The sequence below is a fragment of the Tachypleus tridentatus genome, chromosome 12 (assembly GCF_004210375.1).
Source record: "Tachypleus tridentatus isolate NWPU-2018 chromosome 12, ASM421037v1, whole genome shotgun sequence".
Classification (NCBI taxonomy): domain Eukaryota; kingdom Metazoa; phylum Arthropoda; class Merostomata; order Xiphosura; family Limulidae; genus Tachypleus; species Tachypleus tridentatus.
The window spans coordinates 109029024-109046529 of record NC_134836.1 but is presented as its reverse complement, the minus strand read 5'-3'; the positions used below and the strand labels follow the sequence as shown (position 1 = coordinate 109046529).

The 17506-nt window shown below is 33.6% G+C and overlaps 1 protein-coding gene across 1 annotated transcript in view; it reads left to right on the top strand.

Annotated features, from left to right (window-relative positions):
• LOC143234323 (integrin alpha-PS2-like) overlaps positions 1-17506 on the top strand; it is a 101845-nt gene that overhangs the window by 49615 nt on the left and 34724 nt on the right. Inside the window, exons 6-12 of the mRNA XM_076471610.1 lie at positions 74-122; positions 6993-7082; positions 8288-8373; positions 10025-10131; positions 10644-10746; positions 11638-11740; positions 16768-16865. Of these exons, the coding sequence (XP_076327725.1) occupies positions 74-122; positions 6993-7082; positions 8288-8373; positions 10025-10131; positions 10644-10746; positions 11638-11740; positions 16768-16865 (636 nt within the window). The remainder of the gene's footprint in view (positions 1-73; positions 123-6992; positions 7083-8287; positions 8374-10024; positions 10132-10643; positions 10747-11637; positions 11741-16767; positions 16866-17506) is intronic.

The following is a 17506-nucleotide window of genomic DNA, read 5'->3' as shown; positions in this document are numbered from 1 at the left end:
TAAACAACTGAGAAATGTCAACATTATTGAAACAGTATCTGTTTAACATTGTTACGATTTTGTTTCCTCACAGGATAAAAAGTTGCTATATATAGGTGCTGTCGGAAGTTGGCATTGGCAAGGTAAGTCAGGAAAAGGTGGAATATTGAAAATGTCTTTAGAACAAAAACGTAAATATTTATGATACTAAAACTAAGACTTTCTCCCTTATTCTGCACTATTATGATTTGATAGTTCTGATATCCTTTATTACTATAACAATTTACGAACTTTTGCTACCAAATTTAGGTTGATGCTTTTAATACTGTGATTATTTATGCATTTTCGTTGCCTACAGTATGCTGTACAGTTGTTACCATGACGACCTGATTTCGCTTACTAAGCACTATGTGTTTTACTGTTGAATAATACGGTGATTTGCGTTTCTTTTGCTTTTGTGGTTTTATTTCTTATTGCTAACAACATCAGCATTTTATTTTCCTAGTGTTTCCTTCTCTTTACGTACTGGGTAGAGCCGATGGTTAGAGCGCTCGACTAGAAAACTTAATGGGTTACGGGTTCGAATCCTGTCACCGAACACGTTTGCTTTTAACCAGTTGAAAGTTTTATAATATTCGGCCACTTTTCGTTCGTAAACAATAGTCTAAGAGCTGGCGATGAATGGTGATTGCCAGCTGCCTTCCCACTGGTTTATTACGTATGAATTAGGGACATATATCGGGTCTGTACACAGAATGTGTGAAAAGGATGGGGTCTAGTTTGTGAGATCAAAAGCCAACACACATTGTGCGAAGCACAGTCAGAATGCAGCACCTGCTAATGCATTGGTGGTCTTGGAATATGCGACTATTTCTAGCCATAAAAATGCTAATGCTTCATCAGAAGAATGTAGACCATGCAGACAACATTAGATACTGTAAGACGATACGCTATAACTACATAAATATTTTTTTTACATCACAAAATAGGAGGTTCGACGAATACCCCGAAACCCTCCCTGCCCACGAACGTGTCTATTATGACTATCCTTCTTTACCCAAAATTCGTCAAGCAAAAGTTTACTCCTTGTTTGTTTGTTTGTTTTTGAATTTCGCACAAAGCTACTCGAGGGCTATCTGTGCTAGCCGTCCCTAATTTTGCAGTGTAAGACTAGAGGGAAGACACATAGTCATCACTACCCACCGCCAACTCTTGGGCTACTCTTTTACCAACGAATAATGGGATTGACCGTCACATTATATCGCCCCCACGGCTGAAAGGGCGAGCACGTTTGGCGCGACGGCGACGCGAACCCGCAACCCTCAGATTACGAGTCGCACGCCTTAACACGCTTGGCTATGCCGGACCTTTACTCCTTGTAACTTGGATAAGATTTGTATGTTTTGAATCTTTGTTGTTGTTGTGCTTCTACCTGATTGTTGGCCAGGTAGATAAGGCACTTGACTCGTAATCCGAGGGTACCGGGTTCGAATCCCACACCACTAAAGATGCTCGCCCTTTCAGCCGTGAGGGCGTTATATTGTACAGTCAATCCCACTATTCGTTGGTAAAAGAGAAACCCAAGAGTTGGCGTTGGGTGATGATGACTTGCTGCCTTCCTTTTAGTCTTACTCTGCTAAATTAGGGATGGAAAGCGCAGATAGCCCTCGTGTAGCATTGCGCGAAATTCAAAGAAAACCAGACAAACTTGATTGTTTGCTGTTCAGTACAACGGGTATCGTACATCGAATTTCAGCACCATAAACCTCCAGGCTTATTGTTAGGGCACGTGGGTGGGGCGTTCACTTCTTACCACTTTTATTATATGGATATTTACTGTACTTGTTACGTGTCACTAGTGTTTACTACTCAGGGTGGGAGTCAGTCGTGGCCCAATGGCTAGCGTGCCTTGACGGTAGATTTGAGTTCGCGTCCCGTTGTCTCATAAACTCGCCTCACAATTTGGGAACATGGGTGTACGGTAAAATGACAGTTAAATCTCACTATTCAATCAGGTAGCTCATTAAATGGCGGCGGGTGTTGTTGATTGCATTGCGTTTTTAATTGTAAAAATGTTATTTTACTTCTCCTTTCGTTCGTTGAATCAACTTCAGTTGAATAATATTGATTTCTATTTGTTAGTTTGACGCTCTAACCATTTCAGCTGCTAGTGTTAAATTTTTATTTCTATAATTATCCTACTATGAGGTTTATAAACGATTTAACCCATGTCTTATGTGAAGGTTTCTTACTTGTATAGTTATGAGTAAATGTGTATTTCTGTCCACTATATATGGAGGTTGTTCACTTGTATAGTTATTATGACTACCTGTGTATTTCTGTTTGCTATCGATATACATGGTGGTTATTTACTTGTGTAGTTATTATGAGTTATTGTGTATTTCTGTCTACTAAATACGAACGTCGTATACTTGTATAGTAACACATTATACACCCAAAAACTATTGAACCCTTTCACACAGTTAAATATTTCACTAGTAAATGATACACCATCTTAGATATTTAAGCTGTTACGGAGTTAAACATCCGTGTCACAAACACTTTGTAAACATAATTTTGTCTTATGGTGTCATATCGTTTACAATCATATTACCACAAGGTATTTCGTAATGTCACAAGTATACTGTGTCATGTGTTATACATACATATTTTTTTTATAAACTTACTGTCACCTCATTTACTGTCTTACGATCTTCTGTCGTGTCACAAACGCACGGTGTCGCGTGTTCTATTGTTTATAAATGTGCCGTATTATGGTGTTACATCGTTTAAAAGCGTATCTGTTACATTATGTTGTTACAATGCTGTGTGACATAAATTTTTGCTTTTTGTGTGTGCCATAAGCGCTTAATTGTGTCTCATACATTTAGATACCTATACAGAATTTCCTCAGTAACATATCGAGTGTTAGAGATACATCCATTTATAGTAGTTTAGTTGGTTGTTTGTTTTTTAATTTCGCGCAAAGCTACACGAGGGCTATCTGCGCTAGTCGTCCCTAATTTAGCAGTGTAAGACTAGAGGGAAGGTAGCTAGTCATCACCACCCACAGCCAACTCTTGGGCTACTCTTTTACCAACGAATAGAGGGATTAACGGTAACATTATAACGCTCCCACGGCTGAAATGGCAAGCATGTTTGGTGTGAGGGAGTTTAGTTGATAACTCAAGGATATTACGATTCTTGATCATAATGTCAATTAGAATATCTTCACCGTTATCTGACCCGGCATGGCCAGGTGGTTAAGGCACTTGAATCGTAATATGATGGTCGCGAGTTGGAATCCCCGTAGTACCAAACATTGTCGCCCTTTCAGCCGTGGGGGCGTTATATAGTTACGATCAATCCCACTTGATAGCCCACGAATAGCTTTGCGCGAAATTCAGAAGAAACCAATTCAACGTTATTACAGTTACACTTGTTTATGGGTGTAAAAAAATAAAAGTAAAATGATGAGTTATCAACTAAATTCTTACAAATGGATGCGTCTCTAACACTCAGTATGTTACTGGAGAAATAATGTACAAGTACCTCCATTTAATTACCTTCGTCTGTGCCACAGAATTTTATTTTCTGTTTCACTTGCTTCGCTTAAAAAGAAATCTATTTATAAAATGTGTAACCCTATCACTTTTGATGCTGTCAGTTTTATATCATCGTAAAAGTGATAAAAACGCTTATTCAGTGCCTGTATGCACTATTTTTTCAATCTTCCGTATTCATTATACTTAGGACTTGTACAACAGTCTTACTTTCAAATTAAAGGGAAAAAAAAAGGTTCCTGTTGGCAAGTGTGTGAGATCACGCGCACTTTGCTGTATGATTAATTCGAAGGCTCGAAAGAGTTAACATTTGTTATTAGCTCATTCTCTTACGTCATTATGCCGATGAAATATTCCCACAGCCTGGCTGACGTCGACTATCAATTTGTGAAGGAACAGCAAAGACGTTCTTATTTATTTGCTTGTTCAAATGAAATCTGATGAGGTAGCAAAGATCATGTGGTAACCTACTGGATGGGTAACATGAAAAATGTGTCGTAACCATAGTTTTCATAACAACATAGTACGCTAGTATACTAGGAAGTAATTAAATGTGACCTACTGTTTTGATCTCTTTGAGTAGTGGTAATCTACTGAGTTTAGAAGCCTGCTGGAGTAACTACTAAATATAATGTAGTAATTGCTGAATCAGCTAATAAATATAATGTTGTAATCTGCTGGATTAGCTAATAAATACAATGTAATAATCTGCTGGATTAGCTAATGAATATAATGTAGTAATTGCTGAATTAGCTAATAAATATAATGTAGTAATCTGCTGGAGTAGCTAATAAATATAATGTAGTAATTGCTGAATTAGCTAATAAATATAATGTAGTAATCTGCTGGATTAGCTAATAAATATATTGAAGTAATCTGCTGGATTAGCTAATAAATATATTGAAGTAATTGTTAAAATAGCTAATAAATATATTGAAGTAATTGTTAAAATAGCTAATAAATATAATGTGGTATTCTGCTGGATTAGCTAATAAATATAATGTAGTAATCTGCTGGAGTAGCTAATAAATACAATGTAGTAATCTGCTGGATTAACTAATAAATATAATGTAGTAATCTGCTGGAGTAGTTAATAAATATAATGTAGTAATCTGCTGGAGTAGCTAATAAATATATTGAAGTAATTGTTAAAATAGCTAATAAATATATTGAAGTAATTGTTAAAATAGCTAATAAATATATTGAAGTAATTGTTAAAATAGCTAATAAATATATTGAAGTAATTGTTAAAATAGCTAATAAATATAATGTGGTAATCTGCTGGAGTAGCTAATAAATATAATGTGGTATTCTGCTGGATTAGCTAATAAATATAATGTAATCTGCTGGATTAACTAATAAATGTAATGTAGTAATTGCTGAATTAGCTAATAAATATAATGTGGTATTCTGCTGGATTAGCTAATAAATATAATGTAGTAATCTGCTGGAGTAGCTAATAAATACAATGTAGCAATCTGCTGGAGTAGCTAATAAATACAATGTAGCAATCTGCTGGAGTAGCTAATAAATACAATGTAGTAATCTGCTGGATTAACTAATAAATACAATGTAGTAATCTGCTGGAGTAGCTAATAAATACAATGTAGTAATCTGCTGGATTAACTAATAAATATAATGTAGTAATCTGCTGGAGTAGTTAATAAATATAATGTAGTAATCTGCTGGATTAGCTAATAAATATATTGAAGTAATTGTTAAAATAGCTAATAAATATATTGAAGTAATTGTTAAAATAGCTAATAAATATATTGAAGTAATTGTTAAAATAGCTAATAAATATAATGTGGTATTCTGCTGGATTAGCTAATAAATATAATGTAGTAATCTGCTGGAGTAGCTAATAAATACAATGTAGCAATCTGCTGGAGTAGCTAATAAATACAATGTAGTAATCTGCTGGATTAACTAATAAATATAATGTAGTAATCTGCTGGAGTAGCTGATAAATATAATGTGGTATTCTGCTGGATTAGCTAATAAATATAATGTAGTAATCTGCTGGATTAACTAATAAATGTAATGTAGTAATTGCTGAATTAGCTAATAAATATAATGTGGTATTCTGCTGGATTAGCTAATAAATATAATGTAGTAATCTGCTGGAGGAGCTAATAAATACAATGTAGTAATCTGCTGGATTAACTAATAAATGTAATGTAGTAATCTGCCAGATTAATGAGTAAGCATCATTTCGTAACCTACAAGATAATTTAATAACTTACTGAACTGGTCCACAAATATCATTTAATAATTTACCAGACTGGTCAGTAAAGATCATTCAATAACTTACAAGACTGGCCAATGAAAAGCATTTGGTAATCTACTTGGTTGGTCAATAAAGATAATTTATTAATCTACTAGACTGGTCAGTAAAGGTAATTTAGTAGGTCACAAAAATGCTCAGTAAAGGTCACTCATTAATATGTGAGGTTAGTCAACAAAGATCATTTATTAGTTTACTAGGTTGGTAAGTAAAGGTAACTTAATGTATAGGGTTGGTCAGTAAAGATCATTTATGGCTGGTCAGTGTAGATCATGTATTTATTTATCAGTAACGGTGAATGATGAAGTATTGAAGATCATTTTTTATTTATATTGTGCAAACAAGTTGATATTCTTTTGTTCTGGGTCTGAAGAGTCTGGCATGGCACTTGCTATCTGAGAGTCATGGGTTCTGACCTCTGTCCCATCAAACACACTCACCCTTTTATAGCCATGGGGACATTATAATGTACATACTTGATTCCATTAATTGTTGGTAAAAGAAATGGTGGTGGATAGTGATGACTATCTGCCTTCCCTCTTGCTTTTCACACTTGAATTAAGGATGGCTAGCACAGATAGTGCTTGTGTATCTTTGTGAGAAATTCACAACAAACCAAGCTAATCTTATGTTTATATAAATTTATATATTTTTCAGCCAAGAATTAGTTGTTTTGAACAGTTGTTGTGTTTTATTTTTGAAATATAACCTCATAAACAGCAAACATGAAAGACATGTTTTTCCTAGCAAAGCCACATTGGGCTATCTGCTGTGTCCACTGAGGAGAACTGAGTCCCTGATTTTAGTGTTGTAAATCTGTCCCACAAGGGGACAGTTTGGAAAGTAAAATTTTCAGAATTTAACTGTTACTCCATACTTGCATCTTTTAAAATTTTTTAAATCTATTTTAAATCTCATAATGTATTGGTTTATTTCTATTCTTTTAAACAGAAGGCTGAAATGATGACATGTTATAACATGCTGTTCTCCCTGGAAAAAACATATCACATCATTTATGCTATTAATTTATTATAGAAGAAATTCAAAGAAAATCTAACACAAAAACAGTATTAAATTACTTTTTTAGGGTTTGATTGTTTTTTATAACTTGTTTTATCTTCTTAGAGTTTTCTTACATATGGATCTAACAATCTTTGTTTTAGGTCAAGTGTTTTCACGACAGCTGAACGTCCAAGAGTTAGTTGATGAATGGACATCAGAAGGACCAGCTGAAGATGATGACAGTTATTTAGGTTGTGAATTTTTTGTGCTTAAGTAGAGTTAATTCCTGTTGGCTGTCAAGATATAAGTGTCAGTGACTTCTATATCATAATGCAATGACAGTAATAAGAACCTGTTTATATATATATATTGAATTTAAAAGTCATTTCTATGTTTATAGGACACAACATGATGTCACATGTTTATAGAATGTCAATTATTACTTTTATATGAACACAACATGATGCCATATGTTTACAGAATTTCAATTAGTACTTTGATATACAAAATGCAGCACAATTTTATATGTTTACAGAACATGTTTAGTAACCTCTGGATTAGCTAATAAATACAATGTGGTAACCTGCTGGATTAGTGAGTAAGCATCATTTAGTAATCTACTAGGTTGATCAGAAAAGATAACTTAACTTTATTTAATGACTTACTGGGTTCGTCACTAAAGATAATTTAATAATTTACCTGGTTGATCAGTTTAATAACTATAATGAAGTTATTTTGAAGAGTTAGTATGTTTTTGAAAGATAACCTTAATAACAACAAACGTGGAAAAGTTATACAGATCAACACAAGAACATAATATTAAATGTTGAGTAAATATTAGTAATTTACAAAATAATGTGATGGAAGATAACCTATTTTTACGTGAAAATGACTGGTATGTATTGTTGTATTATAATGGATTTTACCGTAACCATTACGTATTTATAGAAAATATTTGTTAGAACACTGGAAGATATCTTATTATAACCTAAAACCTGAGAATGACTAGTGTGTATTGTTGCACTGTTTTGGTTGTTATTGTAACTGTTACACGGCCAGGTGGTTAGAGCGCTAAGCTCGTAATGTGAGGGTCGCGGATTCGCATCCCCCTCACATCAAACATACTCCCCCTTTCAGCCATAGGGGCGTTATAAAGTGATGGTTAATTCCTCTATTCGTTGGTAAAAGAGTAGCCCAAGAGTTGGCGGTGGGTGGTGATGACTAGCTGCATCTCCTCTAGTTTTACACTGCTAAATTAGGAACGACTATCGCAGATAGCCCTCGTGTAGCTTTGCGCGAAATTCAAAAAACAAGCAAGCAAATGTGACTGTTTTGTATTTATAGAAGATATTTGTTAGCACAGTTGAAGACAGCAATATATTGTTAATTGGGTACAAGTAGTCTGGTTTATTATATTAAATCAAATGATCACTTCAGCTTTTACATATTTTTACAGGATATTCATTGGCAGATGGAGAATTTACAGGCGACAGTGAGGCAGACATTGTGGTTGGCATGCCCCGCAGTAACCTTACTGGGAAAGTGAGTATTGGGAAGGGAGAAATGTACAAACATTTGATGCCATTTAGATAATTTTATCTTATCTGTTTACGTAGTTCACAGACAGCGAACGGCTTATAGAAAACAGTTATAATATTTAAAATTTTCAAGAAACTGTTTTGTAGAACTTTTTACAGTTTAGAAAGTATGAATTTATCGAGTACGATGACATGAAATTATTTTTTTAATAAATCAAGTTATTTTGCAAGTTTTGCTGACAGTAATTTATATTAGTATTTTATCACGTATATTAATGTGTAAAATAACAAAGAAAACAAATATGTACAAGAATAATCAATATTTAGCTACTTGGTAGAGACAGAATTATTACTGAAAGCCACTATACATACTCGGCCAGAGTGATATAAACTATAATACTATCGTAACTGTTCATACATATATATTTCCTTCGTATTAATGTAAAGTACGTAATATCTTCTACATTAGCTATCTTTATTTTTTACCTTGTATGATGTATGCGAACAATCGATACAGTAAAGAAAGATATTGAGATATATTCTGTTTCCTTGTGTGGACTGCCGCTATTGCGAAAGACGAAACTACATTATTGGAACAACGTAACTGAATTATTTTAACCTTTCAAAAAACTTGTGACGGATCGACTTTGAGAACTTAAAATTACTATTGAAATGCGTCTCTCTCTTTGTTTTTCCTTTTTCTTTTGTCCTACAAGATAGTAGATTTTAGCATTAGCAGTTCAGCCTAGTATTGCATGGTGATTGGGATATTCTACTCACAATTTGAAGATCGTGGGTTCTCCCTCTATCTAGTCTGTCACTACTAAATTAGGGACGGCTAGTGCAGATACTCCCGAGTAGCTTTGTGCGAACTTCAAGAACCTAACAAACATTAGCAATACGTTCAAACTTGTCCAAATTTTATATTAAACATGAAAGAGAAACCGCCATTTCTCTTTCATCATATTATATTAGTTGTTTTATAAGGTAGATTTAGCTGGCCATTACAATAAACTTACTATTTTTGTGTTAAAGTCCGGAAACTTTATGTTAAATTGCGTAATACTATGGTATTTGAATATTACCAGTTTGTTAGTCGAATACTTGTTGTTTGCTGATATACGATGTTTAAACAGATTTTTTCCCCCGAGAGAAAAGCATTTATTTCTCTCTATAAAATATATAAAGATATATATTTTACGCAGTTTTCTTTTAAAGTTCAAACAGTTTGCTTTTGGTCATGGGAAAAAAAAAAATTATAATTTTTCCCTCCCGTCCTTATTCAGGTAGTTAAATCATTTACAGTATAACGAAGGTTAGTAAATGAAAGAAAAGCTGTTGGGTCCTTGTAATACAAATATATTACAATGGTAATTTCAAAAAACGACAGAGAAGTTTATTTATATTCTGCTTTTTGTCTTACCGCTGTTTCATATGAAACCTTATTTGTATAGCTTAAAGGCGTAGCACTAATATCTTTGAAATATCTTTCCATTTATAGCCTACGGTTGGTTTCGTTAGGCCTTGTTTTATTTGTATTTGAGGTAGCGTAAACATGCAATAGTTAAAGTTCAGATGTGCCTTGCCTGACTATTTCAACCTTGCAGAAGTTACTGCCTGTTGAATAAACTAATATAACGTTGCTTTCTGAACAGGTTGTAATATTCAGTTCAGAACTACGACATTTGCAGAACATAACAACAGAAGATATTGGTACTTACTTTGGTTACGCCGTGTGCGTCTCGGATGTCAATGCAGATGGGTATGTTGAAAACTGTACTGGTAACAGTTACATTCCTGAACAATAATACTCGTAATAAAATAATAACCATTAATGATGGTAATTGGAAAAAAATAAATGCTTTTTTTAGGCATTTAATTTATTTTATCCACGCGCTCAGTCAAATTATGAAAGTTTTAGCTTTTTTTGTTTACTTTCTTTAACAAATGAAAAGAACATAACAATAAAAATAAAGAAATTATAAAATATCTTCAAGAAGTGCATACTTACCCAATTTATATAACCATATCGTTATATTCTTTCTATTTCTTAAATAAAGAAAAAAACAACTAAAATTTTCCTGTTTTGATTGAGCGTTTGGATAAAATAAATTAAATACCCAAAGAAACGTTTATTTTTGGCAGTTAACAATATACACATACATATCCATCTATCTGTAAAGATTTTTACATAGAGTAGAAGATCTAATAACTTAGTCTTTCTCATCAGTATAGTAACCTTCAGATAAACTAATTATTTTGTTTTCATGGCAGTTTAGATGACATTATTGTGGGAGCTCCTTTACACAGTAACCTGTCGGCCAACGACGGAACCTATGAAAAAGGCAGAGTCTATGTATACTACCAAGAAACTGATGTATGACAATATATAAGTATATATATATACACATATTAATTTTATTAAATGTACATGATAATTATTTTTTCTGTTATTTTAAGATCTAATGAACTTCACTAAATAGTTATGCCATCATGTTTTTTTGTAGTTCATGTTCTAGTTGTTTTTGGTTTTTTTGTAATAATTAGTTATATTTTGTTTTACTTTATAAAATGTAATAGAAACGTATCGCAAAGTTAATTGCACAAACTTCCTAGTGTGTAAAGAAGGGCTACGTTATATTACTGGATTACTTCACAGATTAAGTAAATTATTCTCTTAGTTTTAAGTTCTTATTCGTTTTTTTTATTGTTTGTATAAAATACGTATTATACTGTATGTTAACAAAGAGTACAAATTATGTATTTCAGATGTAACAATCAAGGCAGTATCGCGCATTTTAAGTTTACTAATGTACGGGGTACACCCTAATATCCCCATCACATGAAGACTTAACAGCTGGTATTAGGACGACCTGAAAGCGCCACTTCAAGTTACCGCGCTCACTCAGTCTACTTAAATAAACAGGGCATTTCGTGAAAGTATATGTTTATAAAAACTTTTACTAGATGATCCAGTCAGTCTTTTTGTTAGAAAATAGGTTCTTATATGTACACACACACATCACTATTTTTTTTAATGAGATCACAAGAAGAACACTGCGAAGCGTAAAATGTTGGATTGATAAAACTACTGTTAAGTTACTATGTATAATTAGAACGTTTTTAATCCGAGAACATAATTAGAAAAAGCTTTGTGTACCAATATTTGTTATTTTAACATTTATAAACTGCTAATTAATAAACTCTTTTGTGTGTGCGTGTGTGTTTATGATTTCAAGCTTTCAACATACATTAATAATTATTTCAGCATAAGTTCCTTCGGAAGGACCATTTAGAGGGGACCGCCTCAAAGGGCCGATTTGGCCTATCTCTGGCCTCGTTGGGTGACGTAGATGGAGACGGTTACGAAGGTATGCTTATTTTTCACTGTGATTTACAAGTTAAGCTCTACGGCAAATTAATTCACCACGTCATATTCTGTTCGTCGTAATTCCTCAATGAGTCTTTTGTGAATTAGGATCCAAACTAAACTTAGTTTCAGTATTGCATCGTATAATTATGCATTGTGTTTAATGCCAAGTTGTTTTAGTTAAAGTGGAATTTTTTTTCTTGGTGAAGTGTTTTTAAATTGATTTCACGTATATTTATATATTTTGTACGTTAAATAAATCCAAGACATTTTTACTGTAATAATTATTCTTCAACTAGACCTTTAAAAGGAAGCAAATCATACTAGTAAGCGATATGCAAATCAGTATGTTACTAATATTACACACGTTATCAAGTAAATTAGATGGGATTGTAAAGTGTGTTACCTTTAAAGATGACAACATTTCATAATGAGCCAGAATTAGCACAGACACCAGATGACGTTTTCTTTTTGGCTGAGCTGTGCGAAATCAACACTGTGCACGATTGGATGACTGGGAGGAGGTTTTTTTTTATTAGTCGATGTTCTTTTTCACTCACCTATAATCTGCCATACTTTTAAGAATAAATACTTATTTACAACTTTTAAGAAGTTGGTAACTGCTCCAGCTACGTAGACGCTGATTGAATTCATTGTTTTATGCCGCTAGCTTCAAGATTAATATGGCTTGTAAAATTTGGGAAAGATAAGATAAAAATATACTGGCCGTGGTCGAAAGGTACTCACGTCGAAAGCGCTTAGTTCAGCGTTCGCTAATGTCTTTGACTGCTTACGTTTTGGAGTTACTTTTACTAGCAGCAAATAATGGCAAAATACAGGTTATTTGGAAAGTCATTTTAAAGAAGATTTTACATTTTTGACAATCAAACTTTCCCTTTCACATTCATACCGCTTACAAAACAACTGACATCATATTTTGTATAGGCTGTGGATTTTGAAAGGTTTTGTAAATTTCTAAAATACTCCATGTGGCTATAAAAGTTCGAAAAACCTGTTATAGAGGTGCATAATATTCATGATAAAGCAAAACATTTGCTACTTTTAGTCCTAGAGAAAAGTAATAAACATGAATATTTTATACTATTGAACAAACTGCCTAAAAAGAAGTTACTTTGTGGTAATTCCAAAGACTTAGAATTTTAATTCCCAGGACTCAATTTCCTCGAATGGCCAAGCAGATAGCCCAATGTGGCTTTGCTATAAAATAAACAAAACCTAACAAAAAAAAAAAAAGACTACAGTAGTCTTGTTTCTTATTTTTAGTTTGGCTAGAAGTCTACGATTTTGTTTGCTTTCTATGTTGAAAGGACCTATGCTGAATTTTGCACCACTCTACATAAGATTTGTCTATGCATAACCGTTTCTAATTCTGAACTAGTGGGAATGTAGGCATTCAAAAGTATCTTCCACCAACTTGTAGCCTTTTTTCTTTTACTAAATAGTTTGATTTGGCCATTTGTCTCCTGATATTCTGCAACAGGACATACACATCTGATGTCACTCACCAGATCACACACACATTTTGACATTCCTCACAAGATCATTCATGTCTAGTTGGGTGTGACCTAGTGTTTGATGTACCCAGACCGTGAATTTGGAGGTTCATAGTTTGTAGCCGTTTGTGTTCGTGAGTACGTTATAAGAGTGATGGTCAAATCACACCATTTGGTGAAATAAAGGTAGTACAAAAGTTCAAAACGAGGACGATGGTATGTGCAGATAACCCTTGTGTGGTGTTACTGGAAAATCCTAAAACAAACAAACATTGGGGTTTTATGAAATTTTCTATCATGTCATAAACTCATGTCTTCTCGTATTTTTCCACAATTTTACGTCTTTAAATATTTTAAACCAGGCCATTTTCAACTGTACGATATCAGAAAACTGCAAATATTCCAAGTATGAAAGCAAAGATACTTAAAAACACTGTATGAAAAACATAGATCTCCCCAAATTGTTTTTTGAAAAATATATAACGTTGTTTTAAAAATAGTATCATTTGACTAATTTGTGTGATATTTATTTCCCAAAGGCAAGAAAGAGACTATTTATATATCATCAATGATGATGATTAAATCACCCCAAAATATTTTAACTTGTTTGTTTCTGAATTTCGCACAAAGCCACTTGAGGGCTATTTGCGATAGCTATCCCTAATTTAGCAGTGTAAGACTAAAGAGAAGGCAGCTAGTCCTCACCACTAACTCTTGGGCTACTCTTTTACCAGTAAATAGTGGGATTGATTGTCACGCTATAGCGCCCCACGGCTGAAAGGGCGAGCATATTTGGTGCCACCGGTATTCGAACCCGCCTCCCTCGGATTACGAGTCGAACTCTATAACCCACCTGGCTATGCCGGTCCAATATTTTAATACAAAGCCGTTTCTCTTATTCGAGGGCTTGGCATGGGCAGGTGGGTTAAGGCGTGCGACTCGTAATCCGAGGGTCGCGGGTTCGTATCCTCATCGCGCCAAACATGCTCGCCCTCCCAGCCGTGGGGGCGTTATAATGTGACGGTCAATCCCACTATTCGTTGGTAAAAGAGTAGCCCAGAGTTGGCGGTGGGTGGTGATGACTAGCTGCCTTCCCTCTAGTCTTACACTGCTAAATTAGGGACGGCTAGCACAGATAGCCCTCGAGTAGCTTTGTGTGAAATTCAAAACCAAAAAACAAAACTCTTATTCAATGTTAAATATATGTTGCACATTTTCAATCATTTTAGTTTTTTTCCCTTAATTTTGTTGCACATCACAGAAGAAATGTTATCAATGTGTAATATTTTGATGGAATATTAAAAATTATAATATTCTTAAATTATATTATGTATGTATCCATTGCATGCTCACACAACACCTTTGAATAGACAAATCATCAAGTCACGTGACTATGAAAGCGGCTATAAAGCCATAGTCAAACAGACGATATCAGATCTACATTTTGACATTGTTTGGCTTTTAGAACTGTATTTTACGCCTTCTAAGACGCACTTTTTTCTTTAAAAATACTTTAAAATCCTCATACGTCTTCCAAGACAAAAGTGATGAGTTAAGGCAAGAGGTTAGCTTAGGGTTTACTTAAAACAGCCTCTCATACAGATCGTAATCTCATCACTTACCAATTACAAGTATTTTCAATTGCATAACACATTCAGTTTAACTAATATTGTCAAAATTCTGTGCAAAATATGATGTATTTGACTGTATTTACTCAGTAGGTTGATAAAAAGTCAAGGCTGCATCAAAGTATTGGTTGCTGAGTCAAAGTATTTCTTTATTAGAATTGTTTTTCCAAAATACGGTAAATGGTGTGATTGCACTGAAAATTGATCGTTTTTGGGAAGGTTACAGGAGAGCCCTTTCCGACGCAAAATGTTCATACAATTAAATTATGCAGATGTGTTCAGGTTGTGGATTTAGAATTTTCAAGATGGAGGATATCTACTGTACGTAATGGTATTGGAATACAGAGAAATATGGATCAGTCTTGTACAACAAGACCATCCAGAGAGAGATCTTTAATGAATGATACCCAATACTTCTTTTAATACGTGAGAATCACAAAAACCAGTGGAAAAACTGTCCCCGTATGCAAGGCAACAGTACGCAACATAATCAAGACGGAACTCCGTTTACAAAAGCAACACAAGTGATGTGTACAGAAGTTGTTTCCACATGTTCATTCACCGTCGAAGAACACAAGCAACTAGAGGATGAATGCTTTTATTTATGAAAACATATTGTTCAATTGCCGGATGCAGCGCCTTTAGAGTTTGTGCAATCGGACTATTGAGACAAGCACTGGGAAATTGTCGTCTTCGTACACTAGATAGTTTACGAAAGAAGTGTATAGTTTTAACATTACAATCATACAATGCAACCTTTTACAATGAAAGAAGAAATGTAGGGTTACTGTCGAGATACATTAGTCGATTAGTATGTATGACGACATGGGGTGTTAACAACGTGGCGAGATTACGAAATCGCTTTAATATAAAGTGCTAAAACCACTGTATATGTATATCTTGACCATTTTCTATTGCATTGCTTTACCTATAACGTATGAAAAACGTTTAGATACAAGTTACACCAACATTTGAAGTACAACTTAATACATTTGAACCTAGAACAGGAAGGCGGGAAGTGGAGATAATAAAGAAAATGAAAAATATATATGTAAAAACGGCTCGTTTCGGTTGAGAAAATTTTTACGTAGAGGAATGAACAACGTTTCGACCTTCTTCGGTCATCGTCAGGTTCACAAAGAAAGAAAGAGGTAGCTGACCGGAAGCTGACCACATGTTTGAAATGGGTTATGTAACTGAGTGTTGGAATGTGGAGGGCATGCTTAGATGTTGTTCATTCCTTTACGTAAAAATTTTCTCAACCCAAACGAGCCGTTTTTACACATATAATTTTCTCTACAAGTGGGTTTTCTCGACATCAAAGAAAATTAAAGTATTTGAACAGGTAAATCGTTGTGGAAGAAGGTGTATTCATTTTGAAAATATTTTCTTGGTTTCGTGTAAGTTATTTTAGAAGGATCTTGAAATGGATAGCGCAACTGATTCCTATTGAAAATTTGAGGTAGAGTTATTATATATAGAGAGTTTAATAAAAATACACAAATATTTTTTTTTGTATAGATCAATGTTCTGTGTGAGTTCTGACACTTTTTTGCTGCATGATAATTTTATAGAACTAAATTCCAAACATGTCCAAATAAAATTCCTGAGCCATTATGGTGAAGGATGTTTTTGAAACCGCTTTGAGTTTGAGTTTGCTTATCACACATGCTCAGAAATTAATCATTGCAAAAAATCTAACTATTCAAATATATGCATACAACACTTCACTAAAGAAGCATATATTGATCTTAAGTGAACTATGGTAGGGAGTTAAAATATTTAATGGAATTAATTGTAAAAAAACGAAAAATATTTATAACAAAATTAAAATCGTTTGACCAAACATTAATATTATATATTTTTTCTTTAAAAACAAAATGTAGATTTTGCTGTGGGGGCGCCATATGCCGGGAAAAATGAGCGTGGAATTGTTTTTATTTACCTTGGCAGTCATAATGGAGTTAGAAAAGAACCTTCTCAGGTAAAGGTGATTTAGATTCTCTGATAATTATAATTTCAAGGAAACATAGATATACTTGTAGTGCATGGTTCCCACATGCGTAATGTTGTTTCTATTGAGATTCTAAGTGTTTTATAGAAACTATAATACTTAGTGTAAAAATATTATGAGATTTAAATTAAACAAAAAATAAATAAAAATATAACTGAAATTTGGAAAAACGAAAAGTGTTTAGTTAATATAATTGTAAATCGTAATCATACTTTTTGCAATTTTGCCGACAAATGCTAATCATGAATTTTGAATATCATAAATGTATTGAAATTATAATGAAGTTACAAAGTTATTTAATTTTTATGGCTGGAATGAATGAGAACAAAATGTACAACAACAGGGAAGCCCAATTTATGTACACAAATCAAGGGTCATACTTGTTTTCAAATTTTATATTGTACTACATGTTTCTCTAGAAGTATACTGTAACTGTTGTAGCTCAAAGCATATACACAATCTGTCGAATTAAGTTTTATAAATGACGGTACCCATGCATTAGATGAAAAAAATTACATACACTTTATTTACTCGTACATGACCAGTGGTGCCATTCCTTCTTCCTCACCTGCCAAATGCACCAAGACACTTGGATTATTCACTAAATAAAA